Genomic DNA, 20,082 nt, shown 5'->3' with positions numbered 1-20,082 from the left:
AGAGTCATCCCGCGACTTTTTAAAAGAGACCTATGTCTGGGCATCACATTAAAGACCGATTCAGCACACATAGGAGAACAAGGGGAACGTGCTCAGGGAAATCCCTCCCAGGGGATAAAGCTCATGGTCAAGAACTGGCCTGGTTTACTGGACATATCTAGATTCTCCTCCACTGCAGGTCGCTTATGCCTTCCTACCCCAGGTGAGTTCTGTGTAGAGAGACCCAGGCTCCTCCCAGAGCAGTGTGCCCAGCATACACCTCCTCTCAAGGAGCCCTGCTTGGGAAACACATGACTTCCGACCCAAAGAACGGGAACAGGCAGGTGGCAGGATCCACAGTAACTGACCCGGGAGAAAAAGGACTCACGTGATATCAGGTCAAAAGACTTCTTGTCCTCGGCATTCGGCTTCACCTGGCAAGTGAGAAGGTTCAGCTTGGCTGGCTGTCTGTTGGACTGGACATGACAGAAAACAGAGAAGTTAAACGCAACACAGCCCGCCACCCCCGCTGGCCCCGTGCCCGTGGGCCAGGTCAGGAGTTCATCATACCTTCGATAAGGTCTAATTCACCCTACTGGAACACTTAATCTCATTAAACAAGGAAAAAAAAAAGTTAAGCGGCCTACTCAATGGCTTTTAACTGTGCGTAAGTGTCCCAGTGGTTAATGAGGATGGAACCAAGATAATTCATCTCTCTTTCAATGACCAGTGGGTATAACCCAAGGAACTGTGACTTTCTGGAATCTACACGTACACGAGCGCAGAGTTGACACTTGAATCACTTACTGTGAAACACAGCTGAGTGTAGTTTCTTTATCCACTCACAATGACCCCAGTCACCAGTCACTGCAAATCCCATGTCCCAGGTAGCCACAAATTTTAGTTGCCACACAAAATTCATTTTACTTCTCCCCAAAAGTACAAGGACAGTTACCACCCATGAGACTTTGCTTAACCAACCCCAAAATCTGGAGGAAAATATAATGAAGATTTCCTATCACTTCCCGGCCAGTCTCTTGGTCACGCATATATTAATAATTCACACAGACTCTGGAGCGTCTAGACAGTCATGCTAATGTAGGCTTTGCCTTAAAAGAGTCTTGCCACATGATCACTCTGCTCAGAGCTCCTTCCAGCCCTCCTGCCCGCATCTGTCCGTGGTCACACTCTGGTCAATGATGAATGCCAGTTTCTGGAAGGAGCAGACCAAGGGGTGAAGGGCCTGAGTGCCTGGGCCTGGCTGTGCTTCAGTAGAAGCCTGCAAAAGTCAGGTCTGCAAGCCCACCCCAGCTGAAGGTCATCATGCTGACAACCTCCACGCCAGGAGCATGACCACCCAACCAACTTGAGTCTTTAGGGAAAAGAGGGAGAGGAAGTAGAAAGGGGGCCCCTCAGTGGCGTATTATGATCAAGAATACTTCAGACGTACACTGTGCCTCTCATTCTCAATAATGGCTACCAGACACTTAATTTCCGTTTCAACAACTTCTGAGATCTTCCTCTGTGGTTTCAAGGATATCAGACATAGAAAGGATATTAGATACCTTATGTCCTGAGTTTATCTGTTCCAAAGCAAGCTCTCTGTGGGCAGGAAGTGAGAAGACAATCCAGGGATTTCATGTTCTTTGTGGGCACATGTGACTTAGGCATAGAAACCAGAAGTCAAGTCCTGTACAGGGCGGTTTTGCCTAAGAAGAAACAGTGCCCTGTACTACAGACTGACTGCCAAACCCAGAATAGGGAGGCAAGGAGGTTGTGGGTCTGCAAATTTTTCTTAGAACAGATCTGGGGTTTGGGTTGCTAAAGGCCTCAAGTCTCCAAAACCGGCGGCTACAACCACAAACTTTGGCTGGGTCCACCGTAAAAGGAATTGCTAGTCCTCATCCTTTTGCGTGTTGGTAAAATTGCTGGATTTCCCGTATGAATGACAAAGACATCTGACAGGCTGAAAAGATAGTGAGCCCAGTTAATGGTGAGACTGCAGACTACCACGTTCCAATGTGGCAGCCACATTCTGAAGGGGGATACAGAAAAGCTTAGGGAAGATCAAGGGATGATTAAAGGAGTGGAAAATGGGGACTTTGAAGCGGGTTTAAAGGCATCATTTGGTTGGAGCAAAGAGGCTGGGGCGTGACTTAACCGTCTGCCGGGACGTGAAGGGTTGTCACTGGGGAAGGTTGGGCAGCTGTTTTCCATTTGTACAGACGGAGGAGAAAGGCCCTCCAATTGTAGAAGGTCTGAGCCAGACACGAGGAAGAACTTCCCAGGCTTACATGATTATGTGTAATAAGGGGTTGCAAGTTTCTTAACCTAAATAGAGAAAGCTCTTCAAAGACCTTAAGAATTTTTGAGACACCATTTATATTTGAATGTGGCAGAGGGTTAACTGGATTTCTTTTTCCTTCCCAAATCTTCGTGACTCTACTGTTTATGAACCACCTCACCAGCAGACACAACCAAGCAACACAGACAAAATTTTTAAAAAGGAAAACATACTCAGTTAAGTGTCAACTGATTCTGGAAAATTAAACAGCACCATGCTTTCATTTCAAAGCATGGGCTACCTCAAAGTATGTTATCTGGAAGCTTCTGAGGACGAGGGCTTTGTGCAGTGTACGTCATTCCATGACTGACCCACAACTTCAAAGACAAGATGACACGTGATCCTCATTCCCGTGTTAGCCTGTCCAGTCTGCTGAACCGACAGCTGCCATGTCGACATGAACTTCACTTGACAGACAGGTCATGCCTGCAGTGTTCTTCCTCTAAATGCTAGTGGAATAAGTGACCTACCACTCCAAGGGTGAATCTGGAGAGCAGAGAACACAGTTTTTGAGACATGACCAGTCACGAGCCCAGGAACACCAGGAAGTGGAGTGAGACGCTGAAACAGAGTCTACGGACCAAGGGACCAGAAGGCTTGGAATCATGACAGTCATCACTGGAACGCCAGGTTTGTGTAACTTCCTCAAATTTCAAAGTCCTTTCTAGACCTTTAGCACTAATGTACAGGTTGGAAGGAAAGTTATAACCAACCTAGACAACATATTAAAAAGCAGAGACATTACTTTGCCAACAAAGGTCTGTCTAGTCAAGGCTATGGTTTTTCCTGTGGTCATGTATGGATGTGAGAGTTGGACTGTGAAGAAAGCTGAGTGCCGAAGAATTGATGCTTTTGAACTGTGGTGTTGGAGAAGACTCTTGAGAGTCCCTTGGACTGCAAGGAGATCCAACCAGTCCATTCTAAAGGAGATCAGCCCTGGGTGTTCTTTGGAAGGACTGATGCTAAAGCTGAAACTTCAATACTTTGGCCACCTCATGCGAAGGGTTGACTCATTGGAAAAGACCCTGATGCTGGGAGGGATTAGGGGCAGGAGGAGTAAGGGACGACAGAGGATGAGATGGCTGGATGGCATCACCAACTCAATGGACATGAGTTTGGGTAAACTCCGGGAGTTGGTGATGGACAGGGATGCCTGGCGTGCTGCGATTCATGGGGTCGCAAAGAGTCAGACACGACTGAGCGACTGAACTGAACTGACAGCTATACTGATTAGGGAAGGTATAATCTCTCCTGCCAGTTCAGCAGACTAAAATCACAGACTAAATGACCTGCCCTGGGCTACAACGTTGATGAACAGTTTAGGAAATGCTTTCATACTGTTTATGTTACAGGAAAGCAAAAAAAGCCCCAAAAAAACAAAAACGGAAAGGACACAAAGGAAATGTATATTTATTGAGTCCTCACCGTTGATGACTCCTACCACGCTTGGAATAAAAGCCCCAGTCTGGGTTAGGACCCCCGTGGACCACCTTCAGACTCCTTCTGATTTCGGATCCTGCCACTTGGCCTGCGGCTCCCCCTGCTGGCAGCGAGTGGCACTGGCCTCCCCCCTACTCCTCTGGGCCGACTCCCTTCAGCTCCTCCCACCAGCAAGTCCACCAAGTCCCCGGAGGGAGGGGTGGTCCTGTCCTGACCTCCCTCCCTGGACTTCCTACTCCTTCACACTCCACTGTACTGCCTTCTGGGCTCTTCTCACTCCCCTTTACTGCTTGTCTTTCTTCCCACAAAGAGCACACATCTTTCTGATTTGTTCACTAAAATGTCTGGCATGCAGCAGGCACTCAATAAATATTTACCAAATGAATGAACGCATTTCTCAGCCTTACGCGTACCTATCTCATGTACCCACCTGCGAGGGGACTATTTTTAGTTTCTTTTACTAACTAAGGTGAAGAAACAGGCACAGAGAGCTTAACTGGCGTCCCTAAAATCTCCTAGTAAACGAGCAGCACAGAGCCTGGCGTTCATCCCTTCCGCTTCCACGGGAAGGAGCACCAGGGAACCAGCCACGTGCCCCCCAGTCCTGCCCCGGCGGCAGCCCGAAGCCACAGTCCACGACAACACCTCCTCTGAGAAGAGTAAGGGCTAGAAATAAACAGAGCAAAGGCGCCAAATATGAACTTCTATTCTGGTATCTTCTCAGGTCATTTAGCTTTTATAATTGATGCAAAGAGAAATTTTAGAACCCTATTTGAAACACCTCTTCACTTAATGCATTTGACAAAATACTGCAGAAGCCTCAAGCCCATCTAAGCACATACAAAGGGCAGGCGGTCTGTGCCACCCAGCAGATACGGGAAACAGACCCGACCAAGGACCGAGGACATGCCCAGCGCCCAGAGCCTGAGCTCAGGAGGGCATTGGGACTTCTGCAAGGTTCCAGGGGCGGCCTGGTCCCTGGGCGAGGACCGAGGGGGAGAGGCGAGGGTGCAGGCCCCTGGGAGTGAGAGGGACAAGGCTAAAGGTGATGAGGAAGTTAACACGGAGGGCACTACGGCTGGAGCGGAGGACTTGCGCACGTTCCCGGGAGCGCGGCAGTTACACTGATGGGACCCCCTGGCAGAACCGACCAGCCCACCGACATCTAGGGAGATGGCTGGGGGAGGAGTCGAGAGAGTAAGACTGGTGAGCGATGACAGGGCCCGAATCAAAGTGATGGTCTTGGTGCTGATGGCTGGGGACTCCAGTTACTGCTGAAAAGAGACTTTTCATTATTCCCAAAGATCCCTCCATGTAGCAGGTGGCTCTCCCAGGCCCCGCATTTGAACGATGGGGCGGGGGGCGGGGGGGTCCTGCGCCCCTGTAGGCTCTGCTGAACAGCAAATTTAAAAAGCTCCAAGTGCCCCCACCCCAACATCGTTACGATGTCTTTCAAAAATGAAGACTGTTCCAGCTCTGTTCCCTGAAAAACTTTGAGGCTTGTTCTTTTACAGCTTTTACTGTTCCTTAAAAGAACGCATATTTCTGGAAGAAACACTGGGAGACAGAGATAGTACAAAGCAGAAACTGAACATTACTTGTTAACCCTACTTAAACCCAGGGACACTCATGGCTAATACCTGAGTTTAACAAGATATGCGTGTGTGTGAAAAGTCTGTTTTTAGAAAAACATGGGTTGGTTCCATCTGTATATATTGTTTTGCAAACTGCTTTTTCCAGTTAACATTATTCACATAAGTGTTCATTTTTGCATATGTGCACACACACACACGTGGCAAAGCTGCTCGCAGGATTCTGAACATGTTTCCACTCGGTAAGCTCTTGACACATTCCCTGCACAGAAGTGATGAAGACATCACCCCTCTGACATAAACGCTCTGCCACTCTAAACAGAAGATGCCCTTCAGCTAGGAAAGTCATCACAAATGTGTGCAGAAACAGAATGAATCTGCATCTCCTGAAAGAAAACAAACACCACACATTTGTCCATCACAGCTCGGCATGCACTGCGGTGAAGAGTTTTTGCTGGAAGTGTGAAGTTGTTAGTGCAGGCGTATTTCTGTTAGCAGAAAACAGCTGCTACTGGAATTAGTATCCAGAAATGAAATTATTTCTCCCCATCATTCAGCTGGATTGCTCGCTGCACAAACAAGTGAACAAGTATTAATTACTTGGAAAATAAGGCTGACCCAGCCAGGCTCAGGCTGCTGGGTAGAAAGAGGTAAAAATAAAATAATAGAGCTCTCTTCATTTCCTAGGCGAATGCTTGCTAACACAGCTGTTTAGATCTTTACACTCATTTCAATTTTTGTTCAATATTTATTTAGACACCTACCATGCCTTAGAGGGACACATATGTTTGGTACACCATCAACAACCACACAAATCCTGGATAAGAAGTTAGGCATGCACTGAACACCTACCACTGAAGAGAGATCTTAACTCCAAAAATTTAGTACATTAAAACTTCTGGCTTTTGCAAAGTATTTTGGTTTTTTGGGGGGCAAGGTAGTGGTTTTCATTTATTGAGCACCTAAACCTTATCTCCTGCATTTGCAGGTGGATTCTTTACCACTGAGTCACTTGGGAAGTTAGAAGGGAATAAGATATCTTAATAAGCAAATTATACAAATTTGACATCAGAGAAAACGGAGGCTCTAAAGCCTTGAGTAACTTATCCAAGGTCCTACAGCTTGTTTCAGGAGTTGGTTCAGTTCAGTTCAGTCGCTCAGTCGTGTCCGACTCTTTGCGACCCCATGAATCGCAGCACGCCAGGCCTCCCTGTCCATCACCAACTCCCGGAGTTCACTCAGACTCACGTCCATTGAGTCAGTGATGCCATCCAGCCATCTCACCCTCTGTCGTCCCCTTCTCCTCCTGCCCCCAGTCCCTCCCAGCATCAGAGTCTTTTCCAATGAGTCAACTCTTCACATGAGGTGGCCAAAGTACTGGAGTTTCAGCTTTAGCATCATTCCTCCAGGAGTTGGAGCCCAGGTCTAATCAGCTCCAGGATTTGCCCTTTTATAATTCACAGTGCTGCGTCTGATCTCGTGGGGAGAGGAAAATGGTCTCTTCCTGCAGTGACAACAGGGACAAAGATGTGGAAGTGGGCAGGGTCCAGGCTGGCCTCCACAGAGGCCAATCACACAAACCAGGTTATTGAACACTCTGCAAGGTGGGGAGCAACCTGTTGTGAGCGGGCTTTCAGAGCCTCTGTTGAAGTCCTGAAGCTGAATGTTATCTTCCGGGCTCTGGACAAGATGGAGAACAAGATTCCCTGGAAAATGCCTGTGGGTCTAAAGAGCCCAAGGATAGGGACAGAGAATCAGATTCTTGCTCTAGTGTGATGCCTGGAGGTGCCAGAAGTGTTGTCCACTTCTAACAGGAAGAAATGAAATTCCTATGAGAGGACAGGTGCCTCAGATGAGCTTCATCAAGTCCTTCCAGGAAGAAACAGCAGTACAAAGGAATTCCAGTAAGTGAGATTAAACACGAGATGTTAACACATGAGGGAAGAAGATGATCGTAACAGCAATAATGATAGCTGACATTTATTGAGGGCTACTTCCAACTCCCATTGTGTTCTAATTACTTGGAATCAATGAACTCACTTAATCTTTACATATACCTATGAATTGGGCACTACTATGAGGAATTTAGTGTTATTTTGACTCAAATCATGGCAGTCTGGGCCCACAGTGATGGGTGACGTCACCCCAATCAGATTTTTTAAAACTTTTTTTTTTTGGTTACACCACGTGGCATGTGGGATGTTAGTTCCCTGACCAGGGAACCCATGCCCCCTGCATTGGAAGCTCGGAGCCTTAACCACCAGCAAAGATGAGTAATCATTTAAGTTTACCAGACATTTGGCTTCCCTGGTGACTCAGATGGTAAATATAAATCTGCCTGAAATGTGGGAGATGTGGGTTCAATCCCAGGATTGGGAAGATCCCCTGGAGAAGGGAATGGCAACCCATTCCAGTATTCCTGCCTGGAGAATCTCAGAGACATAGCCTGACAGGCTACAGTCCATGGAATCGCAGAGAGTCAGACACGACTGAGTGACACTTACCGTGGTCCAGGTTCTATAAAGCTTTAAATGAATCATCTAACTCTCGTGACACTGAAAGGCAGGTACTGTTAACATCCCAGTTGACAAGTGAGGAGTAAAGTATCTTAACAAAAGCTGGCATCAGAGGAAAGGACTATTATATAGTAGAAAGAGCACAGGCACTGGGAACTCAGAGGTGAACAGGACACTAGCTTCTTATACCTTTGAAATTAATTTCTCAGGATTATTATGGTCAAGGGGTACTTCACATATAATCCTTATATTTTCTTTCTTCGATATCTTGTTCTATTGTATTATATACTGATAATGCAATGCTTATGCTAAAAAACTAAAGTAAAAGCAAACAATACAAAGATACAGAAATTTATTTATAATAGTCTAGTGGCTTAACATAAACAGTTTTATCCTTAAGCTTTATGCTAACATTTGCCATAGATTTGTCAGAATTGGCGTTTTGAAATGAAAACATCTCATGCTGCACTGAACAGATACTAGACACAATCAATATTACTGTGACAGCTGATTCAGAGGTTTTCACTGAATTTGATTCCCCAAGTGCTGCATTACTTTGAATAGTAAACTAAAAAAAAAATTGTCTTTGAACAGGTATGTGCGAAGCAGTGAAATTGTAGAAGAAATCTCGGCATGTGTGCAGGTATACAGAAAATGGATTTTTTCCAAAACAGTCAGCTGGAGAGACGAACGGTCCCTGGAGCAGAACGCGAGTGTGTGGTCAAGCCAACAGGCCATGGCTCGCCAATCTAAACACATACTTGACCCTCTCCCAAGTCAACCTGGTAAGAAGAACCTGCCAAAGTGACTGGGCCTTTCCAGCATGAGGAATTCCCCTGTCTTAATTAAGGGGTCCCAAACAAAGACCCTGTATTTCCTGACCGAAAAAAGCTGTTTTATCCACTTTTCAAAAGGTCACTGAATTCCGCATGTTTTCTCAGGAAACTGCTGGCCCTGATTTTCAACCTGTTTCTAAGGAATCAGAGGTGTTTGCAAAGTCTGGAGAAGCTAGCTAAAACTGGCCACAGAGATCTTTCTGTGGGGGCAGGTTATGTGATTACAAAGCGATGTAACTGGCAGTAAAAAAAGTGTGGCCTGAAGCCCATGAAAAGTAGGGACCAGGTTAACACAAACCAGTGGGAGGTGGTCAGAGGTTAGGTGGAGAGGACCCACTTCCCCTGGGCTGCTCCGGGCGCAGGAGAGGTGGACTCACGATTTCCAATGTTTGCAGCAGGGCAGGCTGCCTGTCAACAGATTTCAGTACCTACAGGGATGTCCGAGGATGAGGTAGCACAAATAGCAACTTCTCTTTGGTACTAGCTGGTAACACAAATACCAACTGCTATTACCTGTGGCCCACACACAGCATGGTGCCTCATTCAATCGCACCAGCACCTCTGGCTAACTGCTTTTCTCCAGGCAAATGGTGAACCTGGCATTCAGAAAACTTTAGGTTTTCCAAATATGTGTGAAGTTACACAGATTTCTGAAAAAAGAGCCAGCTGTTGAGATAATTTGGGTAGCATCTAGATGTGTTCAAACTTCAGAACAGCCAATAATATTTTCCCAGAGATGAGATGAAAAAAGTAAGGAACGCCCGATTCGGTTTCGAGGGAGCAGAAGGCAAAGTTCTGGTGGAGCAGGAGAACCAGGCAGGACGAAGAAGGACAGACTTCCTTCGTGAAGGAATCTCCTAAACCCTCTGACTGAACCCCACACGTTAAACACACGGGAGCAGAGTTTCAGGCTGGTTACAGCATGCGCTTGCTTTCCGGGCCATGTGGCCAGAAGGCATCGCAGACACAAGGGTGGTGAACAAGCAGATACACTTACCGTGGCATGGGAGATGGTCAGGATCCCGTTCTTGACGGAGCACTTCCTTCTCTGCCACACTTTCCGGATCCTGAGGATGGAGCCAATCACGACCCGATACAGCACCCGCTTCATGCAGCTGTGCGGTGTCATGCTTGACCATCATCACAAAAACCCCCCACAAGCCAGGGTCTGGGCTGCCGTTTATTACCCCAGGGGGAGGGGAACGCAGACTAGCAGGCACACAGGGAGGCACCAGAGCACTGGTTTTTTCCCGCTCTGGCCGCACCTCACAGCATGTGGAACTTCCCTGAGCAGGGACTGAACCTGTGTCCCCTGCAGTGGAAGCACAGAGTCTTAACCACTGGCCGCCAGGGAAGCCCAGAGCACTGCTGTTGATAGTGAAAACGGGAGACGGCAACAGAAATCTGATAGCAGGAGAACGGATAAATGATTACAGGCATTTAAAAAGAATAACACAACTACAATATGTGCGGACCTACGCAGATTTCTGAAGCATACTGTTGGTTGAAAAAGCAAGCTGTTTTAAGATACTTTGGGTATCATCTAGAATAGTTAAAATTTCAGACCTATAAAACAGCATTCTACATTTTCTATACATTTATGTATAAATGTATTTCCTTCTTTATTGTCTGTCTCCCTGGTGAGCATGTAAGCTCTGTAACGATAAGGACTTTCTTTGGTTCAGAGCTACATCCCCAGTGTCCACAACAGGGCCTGGCATGTAGGACTCCCAGAAGGTATCTGCTGAACTCACGGGGACAGTCCCTGCCTTCCTCAAACCACACATTACAAGTCACAGGTGCCATCTGTGGACATAGACCAGTTACCACTACTTCTAAAGACAGCAGGTTAACTCTCAGACTTGCCTGAGGGAAGCATCGTTCGAAGCTGGTGCACGGGAGACTGTAAGTGCGTCTCCCTGCCTGAGAGGCGGGGGCAGGTCCCTAGGTTACTAGCCCCTGGGAGGATGCTGAGCACACAGGGGACCCTGGGCTGGCTGTGGACATACCCGTCACTCTTCTTCAGCAGGTAGCCCTTCTTCTCGCTGCCGTATTCCTTGTTGCCCTGCAGCTGGTGCATGCTGTAGCCTCCCTGCCGGCTCTGGGAATCCTAGAGAGGAGACGTCACAGATTAGACTCATGCTGGAGACAATTCTCCACTCCTTGACTCTAGTCTGCCACGGAGCCTTGGTCTGTTGGTCTGGAGCTAAGAGAATTGTGGACTTTTGAGAGCCGCCAGGTCCTTGATCATATACTAGTGGAGGAAACTGGGCAGGTGAGCAATTGCCAGACAAGCCTGAGCTGAGGGCTGGGGTCCGGGTCTCCTATTTCTAGTCCGGAAGCCAGCTCTACCTCAGAGACACTGCAGCGGCAAGCTGTTCTAGGACTCAAACCAGTCTACGCTGGCAGCAGAGGCGAGTGCAGAGAGGGCTAGGGGAAGCGAGGTGGGCACCCAGCAAAGCTCATACACCCCGAGAGTTCCTCCTCCGGGCACGCTGCCCCTCCTTCACCTTTTCTGCTAAAACATCCCCAACAAAAAGCACCCCTTCTCAGTGAGGGAAGAAGAACTGCAATAAAACTCTTGTTTTGCAACTAACGAGTCCTCTGTAAGAATACACCTATACCCACGCTTTGCATTTAAAAGGATGACTCGGTGGCAGGGAAAAGCGTATGACATGGTGACAGGACAACACAGATGCAGACAAGCTCGGTTTAACATCCACGAGTGCGTCCTCCTCATTTCTAAAGACTGCACTGTGGAAAGGTAAGAAAAGAACCCACAACGCTGAATGGTAGACGGGCACATGGGGCGTTAGACACACAGTACGGTCTGACAAAAAGCATTGACTTACTCTCCTAGACTTCGATCAGGAAGGGCAAAAGCAAGAGGGAAAAAAAGGCAGAACATTTGAAAATACAGTTAATTTCATTGATAGTCTTATTGTTTATAGGCTAAGCAGTTTTTACAACACAGAGAGACAACATCACTGCAAAGGTAATTAACATCGGGTATCTCTCACACTTCAGAGTCATGATAAACTTTGCGTGGCAGGATAATAAAACATCTTCATCAAGTTTCATTTCAGGTCACTTGAGAACAGAGGGAAAAGAAAGCTGGATGGAAGAGGAAGTACACGCTTCACCAAGATTGAAGGGCTGACAAACCTCAACATGTTTATGTGTAAAAAAAACCCAGTTCTTTACTTACTAAGTCTAAAGAAAACAGCAAGTGGTAGGAAGACCCTTTGTTTTCCTACAATTTATGTGAAGTGAAGAGAATTTAATAAAAATAACAATAAACAGCTCAGAAGCAAGCCCTGAAATGTGATGGAGAAGAGGCAGGAGGCTGAGGCACATTTACTAATGATCACCCACGGCCTCTCCCTGGCCTTCAAGATCCCCTGGACCAACAGCGTGTGCTTGGCGAGTGCTTGGTGAATGTCAGTAACAGCTGCAGGGAAACCTGTAGGGCTATTGCATACACACCATGAGTTCACTGTTCAAAAGCATGCCCCAGATGCTCCCTAAAATCCAGGTGCCGCAAACGTGCTGATGACGCTGGCTGGGATACAGCCTGTCCTGGAATTGGATGCTCACCCTTGGCCCCCGCTGTCCTGCTCTCTAGTGTGGGTAACTGAGAGCTGACTGCACGCTGTACCGGGCTTAGACTAAAGAGGTTACAAACTCTGCTTGGTTTGTTTATTTTATTTTTTTATTGGACATGCAGCTTGTGGAGTTTAGTTCCCCAACCAGGGATCGAACCTATGCCCCCTCCATTGGGAGCTCAGAGTCTTAACCACTGGACCACCAGGGAAGTCCTTGCTTGTTTTCTTAATCTGAGTCATTTCTTTAACTGGCCAGATTCCCTCCAGCTGAAATGTATCATTGGACAGTTTTAATCATCTGGGGAAGGGTAGAGCCTAGGAATGTTGAAAAACTCCCCTCCAGGTTTACTTTCAACCAGGGTCTACAGCCTTGGACTCAGGAGCTGTGACCGAGGGGCCGAACCTCATACCAAACAGGCAAGAGTCTGCCTCCTCCAGTGTCTCCAGGGACACCCCAATGCAACGGTGGGGACACCCCCAATGCAACGAGGGGGACACCTGGGTTTTTTTTTTCAAGGAGGCAGCAGTGTGTCCACAATACCAGTCAAGAAATACGAGGACAGAAGATCAGATCAGATGGTAGAGACTTGAGCTACTGAGACAAAATTCACAGGCTGGGATAAATGAAACCCACAGAATTCCTGCCTTAACCCAGTGAAATCCCAGGGAAATCACGTAACTACGGAACATTACTTAACAGGTATCTTTGCCACATCTACACCTCCCCACAACATTAAAAACAAACTCTAACATCTCCTTGATATAGATTCTTATTAAAAGAATAACTATCTTCCTTGGACCCCTTTTCAATGAACTTCTCTTTATCTGCTCACATAATTCCTAGTCTGTCTGAATGCTTTAAAAACTATTCCTCTTTCACCTTAACTGGGCTGCTAACATTTAAGATAAAGGTCCAAGTTTAAAAAAGTAAAAGTACTTTTTTTTTAAAAAATAAGGATTCAGATGGTGATAACTGATGAAAACTATTGTATTCTGTAAACTTACTACTAAGACATTCCTTACATATATTTTTACTAGCCTAAATTAACTTAAAATTCTGAATAACAAGCAGATTGAGTATTCTTTGCTTTGTATCAGACAAACATGGTTTTAAAGGTGAATAAAGTGGCTGAAGCCTAGGCTTTGACCCCAGAAGTCTGTTTCATTAAACCAAGCAGGAAGGAAGTGATGAGTCAGAAGTAGCATCAACAATCCTAAACTAACTACTGAGTTTTATGACCTAAGAAAGTCACACAAATGATTATGATATTGAGAAATGATGGTTCAGCATAGCACTCCAGATAAACAAAAAGAGGATTCTATCTTTCAAGAAAGTAAATCTTGGAGAATTGTTAACACTTAATAACAAAACAATCTGGAAAAAGGAAAGGCCACCCACTCCAGTATTCTGGCCTGAAGAATTCATGGACACAGGAGCCTGGCAGGCTGCAGTTCATGGGGTCGCAAAGAATCGGACACAACTGAGTGACTCTCACACACACAGTAACTAAACAAAGCACAACTGAAGGCATGAAATAGGCTCTGAATCTTCTAACAGCAGAACAGGAACCAATATGTGCAAAGGAAAGAGAGATGCAAATGAGAAACTCATTCAGGCAAGCAATTTAAAACTAAACTTAAAAAGAAAACCTTGGAGAAATTCCATGATGTGACTGAAGAGATATAAACTATAGAATGAGAAACTATGGTGGTACTTTTTTAGTTCAATTTCCCATTCTCTATTAGCAGTACAAATTAGCTTACTTTCTTATTAGAAAACCTTATTAACATATAAGATGCATTACTAAGGAGCAGAATCTTACATCCTCTAAAACTGCAAGCAATTACACCCTCATTGACTTAATGGCTTATAATTGTTTCTGGCATCCAATTTAAAACTAAACCTCTATTTAGAGAAGCTTCAAATTTCTAATGTAAGGTATGAATGGAGTGGGCAGAGGAGTTCTTTTGTTTCATCTTACTAAATATTTACTAGTTGTTTTGGGGTGCCAGGCAACGTACCAGATACTGTGAAAGGAGAGATGAGCAAAATACATGGTTTGCAAAGTAAGATGGGTTACTGAGACAGACTCAAAGAAAAAGGTGGAGTTTGGGGAACAATTTATGAATAGCATCATTAAAAATCAAATATTTCAACCCTGAAAATAGTATTAAGGCAAACAGTCCTTTTACAAAGTTCAGTTCAGTTCAGTCCAATGCTCAGTCGTGTCCGACTCTTTGCGACCCCATGAATCGCAGCACGCCAGGCCTCCCTGTCCGTCACCATCTCCCAGAGTTCACTCAAACTCATGTCCATCGAGTTGGTGATGCCATCCGGCCATTTCATCCTCTGTCGTCCCCTTCTCCTCCTGCCCCGAATCCCTCCCAGTATCAGAGTCTTTTCCAATGAGTCAAATCTTCACATGAGGTGGCCAAAGTACTGGAGTTTCAGCTTTAGCATCATTCCTTCCAATGAACACCCAGGGCTGATCTCCTTTAGAATGGACTGGTTGGATCTCCTTGCAGTCCAAGGGACTCTCAAGAGTCTTCTCCAACACCACAGTTCAAAAGCATCAATTCTTCGGCGCTCAGCTTTACAAAGTTAGGCTATTATAAAAACCTAACTAATTTCCTGAAACATTTGCCAAAAGTCAATAAAGAATTGTGACAAGGAAAAAATGAGTGTACCAAAAATCCACAGATCCTATTTAGAGTTCAAATTCTTGAAGCTTCCTTTAATGGAGTCAGGCTGAAGCCGGTGGGGGTGAGAAGGCTGAATGATTTGATGGGTGACTTTAATTCTCAAGTCCTTATTTTAGATTACCTTCCACTCTTCCCAAACTGGAGTGCAAGAACTCTCTGGTGGACAGTCTTTTACCAAGTCATTAAAAATCATTACTTTCTAAACATATATTGTGATAGGAGATGATAAACACCATAAGAATGGGATAGCCATGTTACGAAAAGTCAACTTTACTTGTAAAATACTCTGGACATGGTGTTAATGAAAACTTATTTATTAATTTGGGGTGGAACTGAAATAAACCATGTGGATTTCCTCATGTGTATGAGAGGCTTAGATGCAACTATGCTGTTTAACTAGTGTGAGCAGAATAGTCTTTATGCAAAACAAAAAGGGACTGTAATAGTCTTTTTTTCTTTTTTCTCCCAAGAAAGCTTCCAAGCACAGGAAAGAGGTAATCCGTGTGACAAAACAAAGGTAGGAAGTGCTTAAGTATACAACTGCCAGCTGAAAACCGTGTCGTTTTCTCCCCAGACAGAGACCTAGCTCTTACCTCTCCATTTGGGTATTTCTAGGGCTCTTAGGCTGAAAAGTAAGAAGAAGCTACAGGAGACAGCTTCTCCCAGGGCCAGCAATAAGCGTGGTCTGAGGCCTCAGAGCACAGGTGCAGACGCTGCAGAGACTGGATGAGCTGGGTATGAGCCCACACGCCTCCCAGCCCCTTGGTGCCTCCTCCCAGGGATCAGCAGGTTCTCAGAGCAGGGCTACAGGCTCCACTCACTGCGTGAACACCCAGGATTTATATAAAAACTGGATTTGAGGAGGCAGGAGGGTAGAGGGTGACAGTCATTCAGTCAAGGGAACCTTCAAGGTTGCTTTAAGATTAATGGTGCTGGTGCATGCTTGAGGGGGGTTGCTCTGTTCCTGTTTTGGACTCCTTGAACCCCTTTTGGAAACTTTAGGAATTTACAGAGGGTTAGTTTGCAACATTTAAAAAAAAAACCGGGGGTGGGGGGGTGGTGGGGGGGTTGGGGGGTGGGGGACGGACACTTCCCCCAGTGGTCCAGTGGTTAAGACTGCCTTTCTCTGCAGGAAGGGTGGGTCCAGTCCTTGGTTGGGGAACTAAGATTCCCACATGATGCACGGGGCAGCCAAAAATTAAACAAACAAAAATCAGCTTGCAATTGTGAGATAATACAGAGAGGAACTGAAACTATAAAAAAGTGCTGTATTTTGTGTGATTTTGATTAAGTATTGCACTTAAACTGAATCCATAGTAATTTTATAACATAAGCACTACGTTCTCCCATGCGGTGAATGGTGCTCACTACTCCATGTGCCCTTCACATGAAGTCCCTTCCCTTCAGTTGCACCCCAGGTCCCCCACAACCATGTCTGGGTTTTTGCCTCAGAAGCAGCATGTCTCACTCCTCCACCCACCCTGCCCCAAGCTGTAGGTGGGCTGCGGACTCCGCCTGAGTCTTTCTGGCTTCTTCTCTTTTCTGGCACGGCCCCTCCCAATCTCTTACAGCCTCCATACTGCTGTAGGTCTGATCGCTGGTCCACACGGCTGACTATTACCTACTAGGCAATGAGCTCCTTGATGGAAGGGACCCAAGTTCAGTGCCTAGAACAGTTGTTGGCACACGGTAAGTATTCATTAAATGCTTGACCAAACAAATGAACAGATGAGACTAGTAATTAAGGATGTGTATTGCATTCATTTAACACTTAACCATTCACTGTATACTCTGTTTCAGCCCGCAAGGACAACCTCACATTAATTTTTCTAACTGTGGTGACAAAAGCTCTGCATCAAAATAAGTTCTCTATTTTTCTGGTAGAATGAGACAGGTTCCTCTTAGCTGCCTGGAATGGGGGTGTGATCATCAATGCTTACTCTTTAAAGCCTGGGGGGATGCTCTTCTGAAGCACACCTCTTTAAGCCAGGATGGCGAACCTGGTCATGGAACTGGGCACATCATTTTTTGTTTTTTTTTTTACAAGGAGGGAATGGGAACTTAGAGGCTGTTTCTACTGTGTTTTAGATGACAGCTGTATCTTGGGTCTCATCTATCCCCACCACCACCATGACCACCCTGGCAGGAAGCCCTCCCTATGCTTGTTCTGCAGATCAGGATACAAGGCCCCACTCAGAAGTTAGCCCTGCTGGAAACACAGAGACCACCTACTTCTTTCTGATCGAGTTGGAGCGAGGACTTTATTAGGTCTCGGAGTGCGGTCAGCTGTTTCTTTTCTTCGTCCTGGGTCTGTTTGATCTATGAGAGAAAAACATTTCTTCTATCACTCATCTCTCATACATTTATGAGCAGAGTTTAACTCATCCAAATAGATACCACTCATCAAACAATTATACAGTTGATTTCCTTATTAAAGTCCTTCGCATGGTCTCATTTTTGACAGGCATGATTTTCTCTTCTTCTTAAACTACCAGTGAGGTTGGAAATTAGTGAATAATGCAACATGCTTCCTTATTACATAGTATGTCTAGGCTAGACAATTAACTCAGAAGGACTATTTTAAACAAAGGTAAGAAGTAACACTGAGTCATTTGAGTTTTTCAAAGGGTGGAAATACCATGATGTGACTGAATGGGCCAGAAGACAACCCCCAGAATGACCGGAATCCCAGAGCTAACGCATGGACGAAAGTTTACAAAGTTTACACAAGGGCAAGGGACTGGTGCTGTTTTCCTTTCTTCTTTTCTTTTTCTTTGGTGCTGCTTTTCCTAATTACTTGGAATTTTAACTGCAACCTGAGCCATGTTAGCTTATTCAAGAAAAATCAGAAAAAATTCACAGCTGTGTATTTTTGAAGTTCTATCAGAATATCATTTGTAACACTAAAACCTTATTTGAAAACATGCAGTTACACTCCTAAACACATACTTTCTTTTTTAAATTTGAAAGTGAATGTTCATTTCCCTCCCCAAACTTTCTCCTTTTTATTTCGTATTGGGGTACAGCCGATTCACAATGCTGCGGTAATTTCAGGTGAACACAAAGGGACTCAGCCATACGTATGCCAGTATCCATTCTCCCCCAAAATCCCCTCCCATCCAGGCTGCCGCATAACACTGGGTAGAGTTCCATGTGCTGTACATTAGGTCCTCGTATATACTTTTAATATTATTCATTGCCAACTGGTTCATGAAGAACAAATTTGAGATTTCTACATAAGCATTTAGTTTTTTTCTCAAAAAAGTTTTCCTCTTGATTTTCTTCTTATAAAGGCAAAACATAGACAGTAGGGGGAAAGAAAGGGGAGGAAATATAAAACAAGCAAGCAAGAAAAAAAATCATAAATATCTGCTTATTCAGAGACAGTCACTTAGCTGCTTTCGTCCCAGGATAAAAATTTCTTTTTGTCTTTCTGCAACTGCTGACGAAAGGGCACTCGTGTGATGATAGCCACTCAGAACCAATGGCCATCCCCCTGCTCCCTGCCCTACCCTGCTCTTCCTATGTCCCAGAAACATACTCTGGAATATCTGACCAGGGATGATGTCTCTGAGTTAAACTGGAGGGGAAAAACAAGTTTATCGGCCTTAGGTTTATGCTGACACATCATTTCACCCTGTCTTCTTTTCTTTAGCACTCTTGGAATACAGATTACAAACTTACTGTTATTTACCCACAAAAGCAAAGTTAAAGTGTATGCATTTTATAAAGAACTTACATTATACAAATCAGCAGCCAGCTTTTCAATGTACTGTTTCAATTTATCAGCTGTTTTCAAACCATCTTGAAAGAAACTACAATGGAAAACAGAGATTTACCAGCGGTTTTCAAAAAACAATATGAACCATAGTTACCTGAAAAATCTGAATTTCCATAGGTACACATTTACACTACCCATATATCTATACAAAACACTTACAAAACTAATTTCAGTATTTTATAAAGAGGTACTGACAAATTATAGGCAGGAAGATTCTTTACTGGCTGAGCTACGAGGGGAGCCCAAGTTACAGGCACCATTTGACCTATGCCAGCAGCTGTCACATGGATACTGCAAGCAACAGCTATAGTCCCAACACTCTCATTCATACGAAGTACATTTCTTCATGGTTGTGCCAAATTTGAATTCAAAAGAGACAGACACATAAACCAGTGGAGTAAATGAAGCTGAACTGGACATTAAGGACAGCAATAAAGGGCAGAGGACAGTCAGCAAGGGTTCTGTTTCCCAAGATCTCTGTGTCCCAACATTTTTGAAACAAAGGCTGTCGAATCAGTGGTACCAATGAATTCGGAAAGCTTTCAGTTCATGAAGACTCACCAGCCACATTTCAAGTGCTCAGTCATCACGTGTGGCTGGTGTATACCAGGTGAGACAGGAAAGAATATCAGCACTTCCATCACTTCAGTATGGCAGAAACCAACATAATATCGTAAAGCAATTATCTTTCAATTAAAAATAAATTTAAAGAAAGTTCTACTGGACAGTGCTGCTCCAGGTGAAGAAGAAGCAAACAGAGATCTGAACAGCCTGCAAGGAATGTTATAAAATATACATTTTTTATGGAGAAAGAGGGATGGTTTCAGTTTGAGATGGTACTGATAAAAATGTGAAGTTCTTTACCAGCAGTGAAGGTGGGCTGGAAGGAGGGATAATCCCTACCAGTCAAAAGGCTGAAGACAGACCCAGGCGGTTTATGTGCCTACAGTTAAATTCTTCTGAACATGACTAGACTAAGAAAAGTCCACACAAGGAGGAATGATTTTAATCTACAGTACGATCCAATGTTTGTAAACCAAACAAATCACATACGTAAACAGTAAATTTCTGAGTAAGGAGATTACGAGTCCCCTTCCCCTGCCCCAATTTTTTCCCCAATAGCTCCATTTTCTAAATGTTTTCTTAAGATCATACATTACTTGGGCAAAATAAAATCAAAGAATCAACACAGCCTAGGAGGACGAGGCTGAGCTGAGTCCCTCTCAGATGATTACTTTTAGGGCCAACTTCTGGTTTTTGGTGGGAAGCGGGGGTGCGGGTGGGGG

At 45.0% G+C, this 20,082-nt stretch overlaps 1 protein-coding gene across 2 annotated transcripts in view; it reads right to left on the bottom strand.

Annotated features, from left to right (window-relative positions):
- ASAP1 (ArfGAP with SH3 domain, ankyrin repeat and PH domain 1) overlaps positions 1 to 20,082 on the bottom strand; it is a 340,720-nt gene that overhangs the window by 49,808 nt on the left and 270,830 nt on the right. For both annotated transcript variants that reach the window (XM_010844319.1, XM_010844320.1), the window contains exons 9-13: positions 18,755 to 18,830; positions 17,248 to 17,334; positions 10,717 to 10,817; positions 9,705 to 9,774; positions 368 to 455 (exon numbers count right to left, since the gene is read on the bottom strand). In XM_010844319.1, coding sequence (XP_010842621.1) covers positions 368 to 455; positions 9,705 to 9,774; positions 10,717 to 10,817; positions 17,248 to 17,334; positions 18,755 to 18,830 — 422 coding nt within the window. The remainder of the gene's footprint in view (positions 1 to 367; positions 456 to 9,704; positions 9,775 to 10,716; positions 10,818 to 17,247; positions 17,335 to 18,754; positions 18,831 to 20,082) is intronic.

The sequence above is a fragment of the Bison bison genome, unplaced genomic scaffold (genome assembly GCF_000754665.1).
Source record: "Bison bison bison isolate TAMUID 2011002044 unplaced genomic scaffold, Bison_UMD1.0 scf7180017864199, whole genome shotgun sequence".
In the NCBI taxonomy this organism is placed as follows: domain Eukaryota; kingdom Metazoa; phylum Chordata; class Mammalia; order Artiodactyla; family Bovidae; genus Bison; species Bison bison.
Note: the sequence above shows the minus strand (reverse complement) of the source record. Positions and strands in the feature narration are given on the sequence as shown.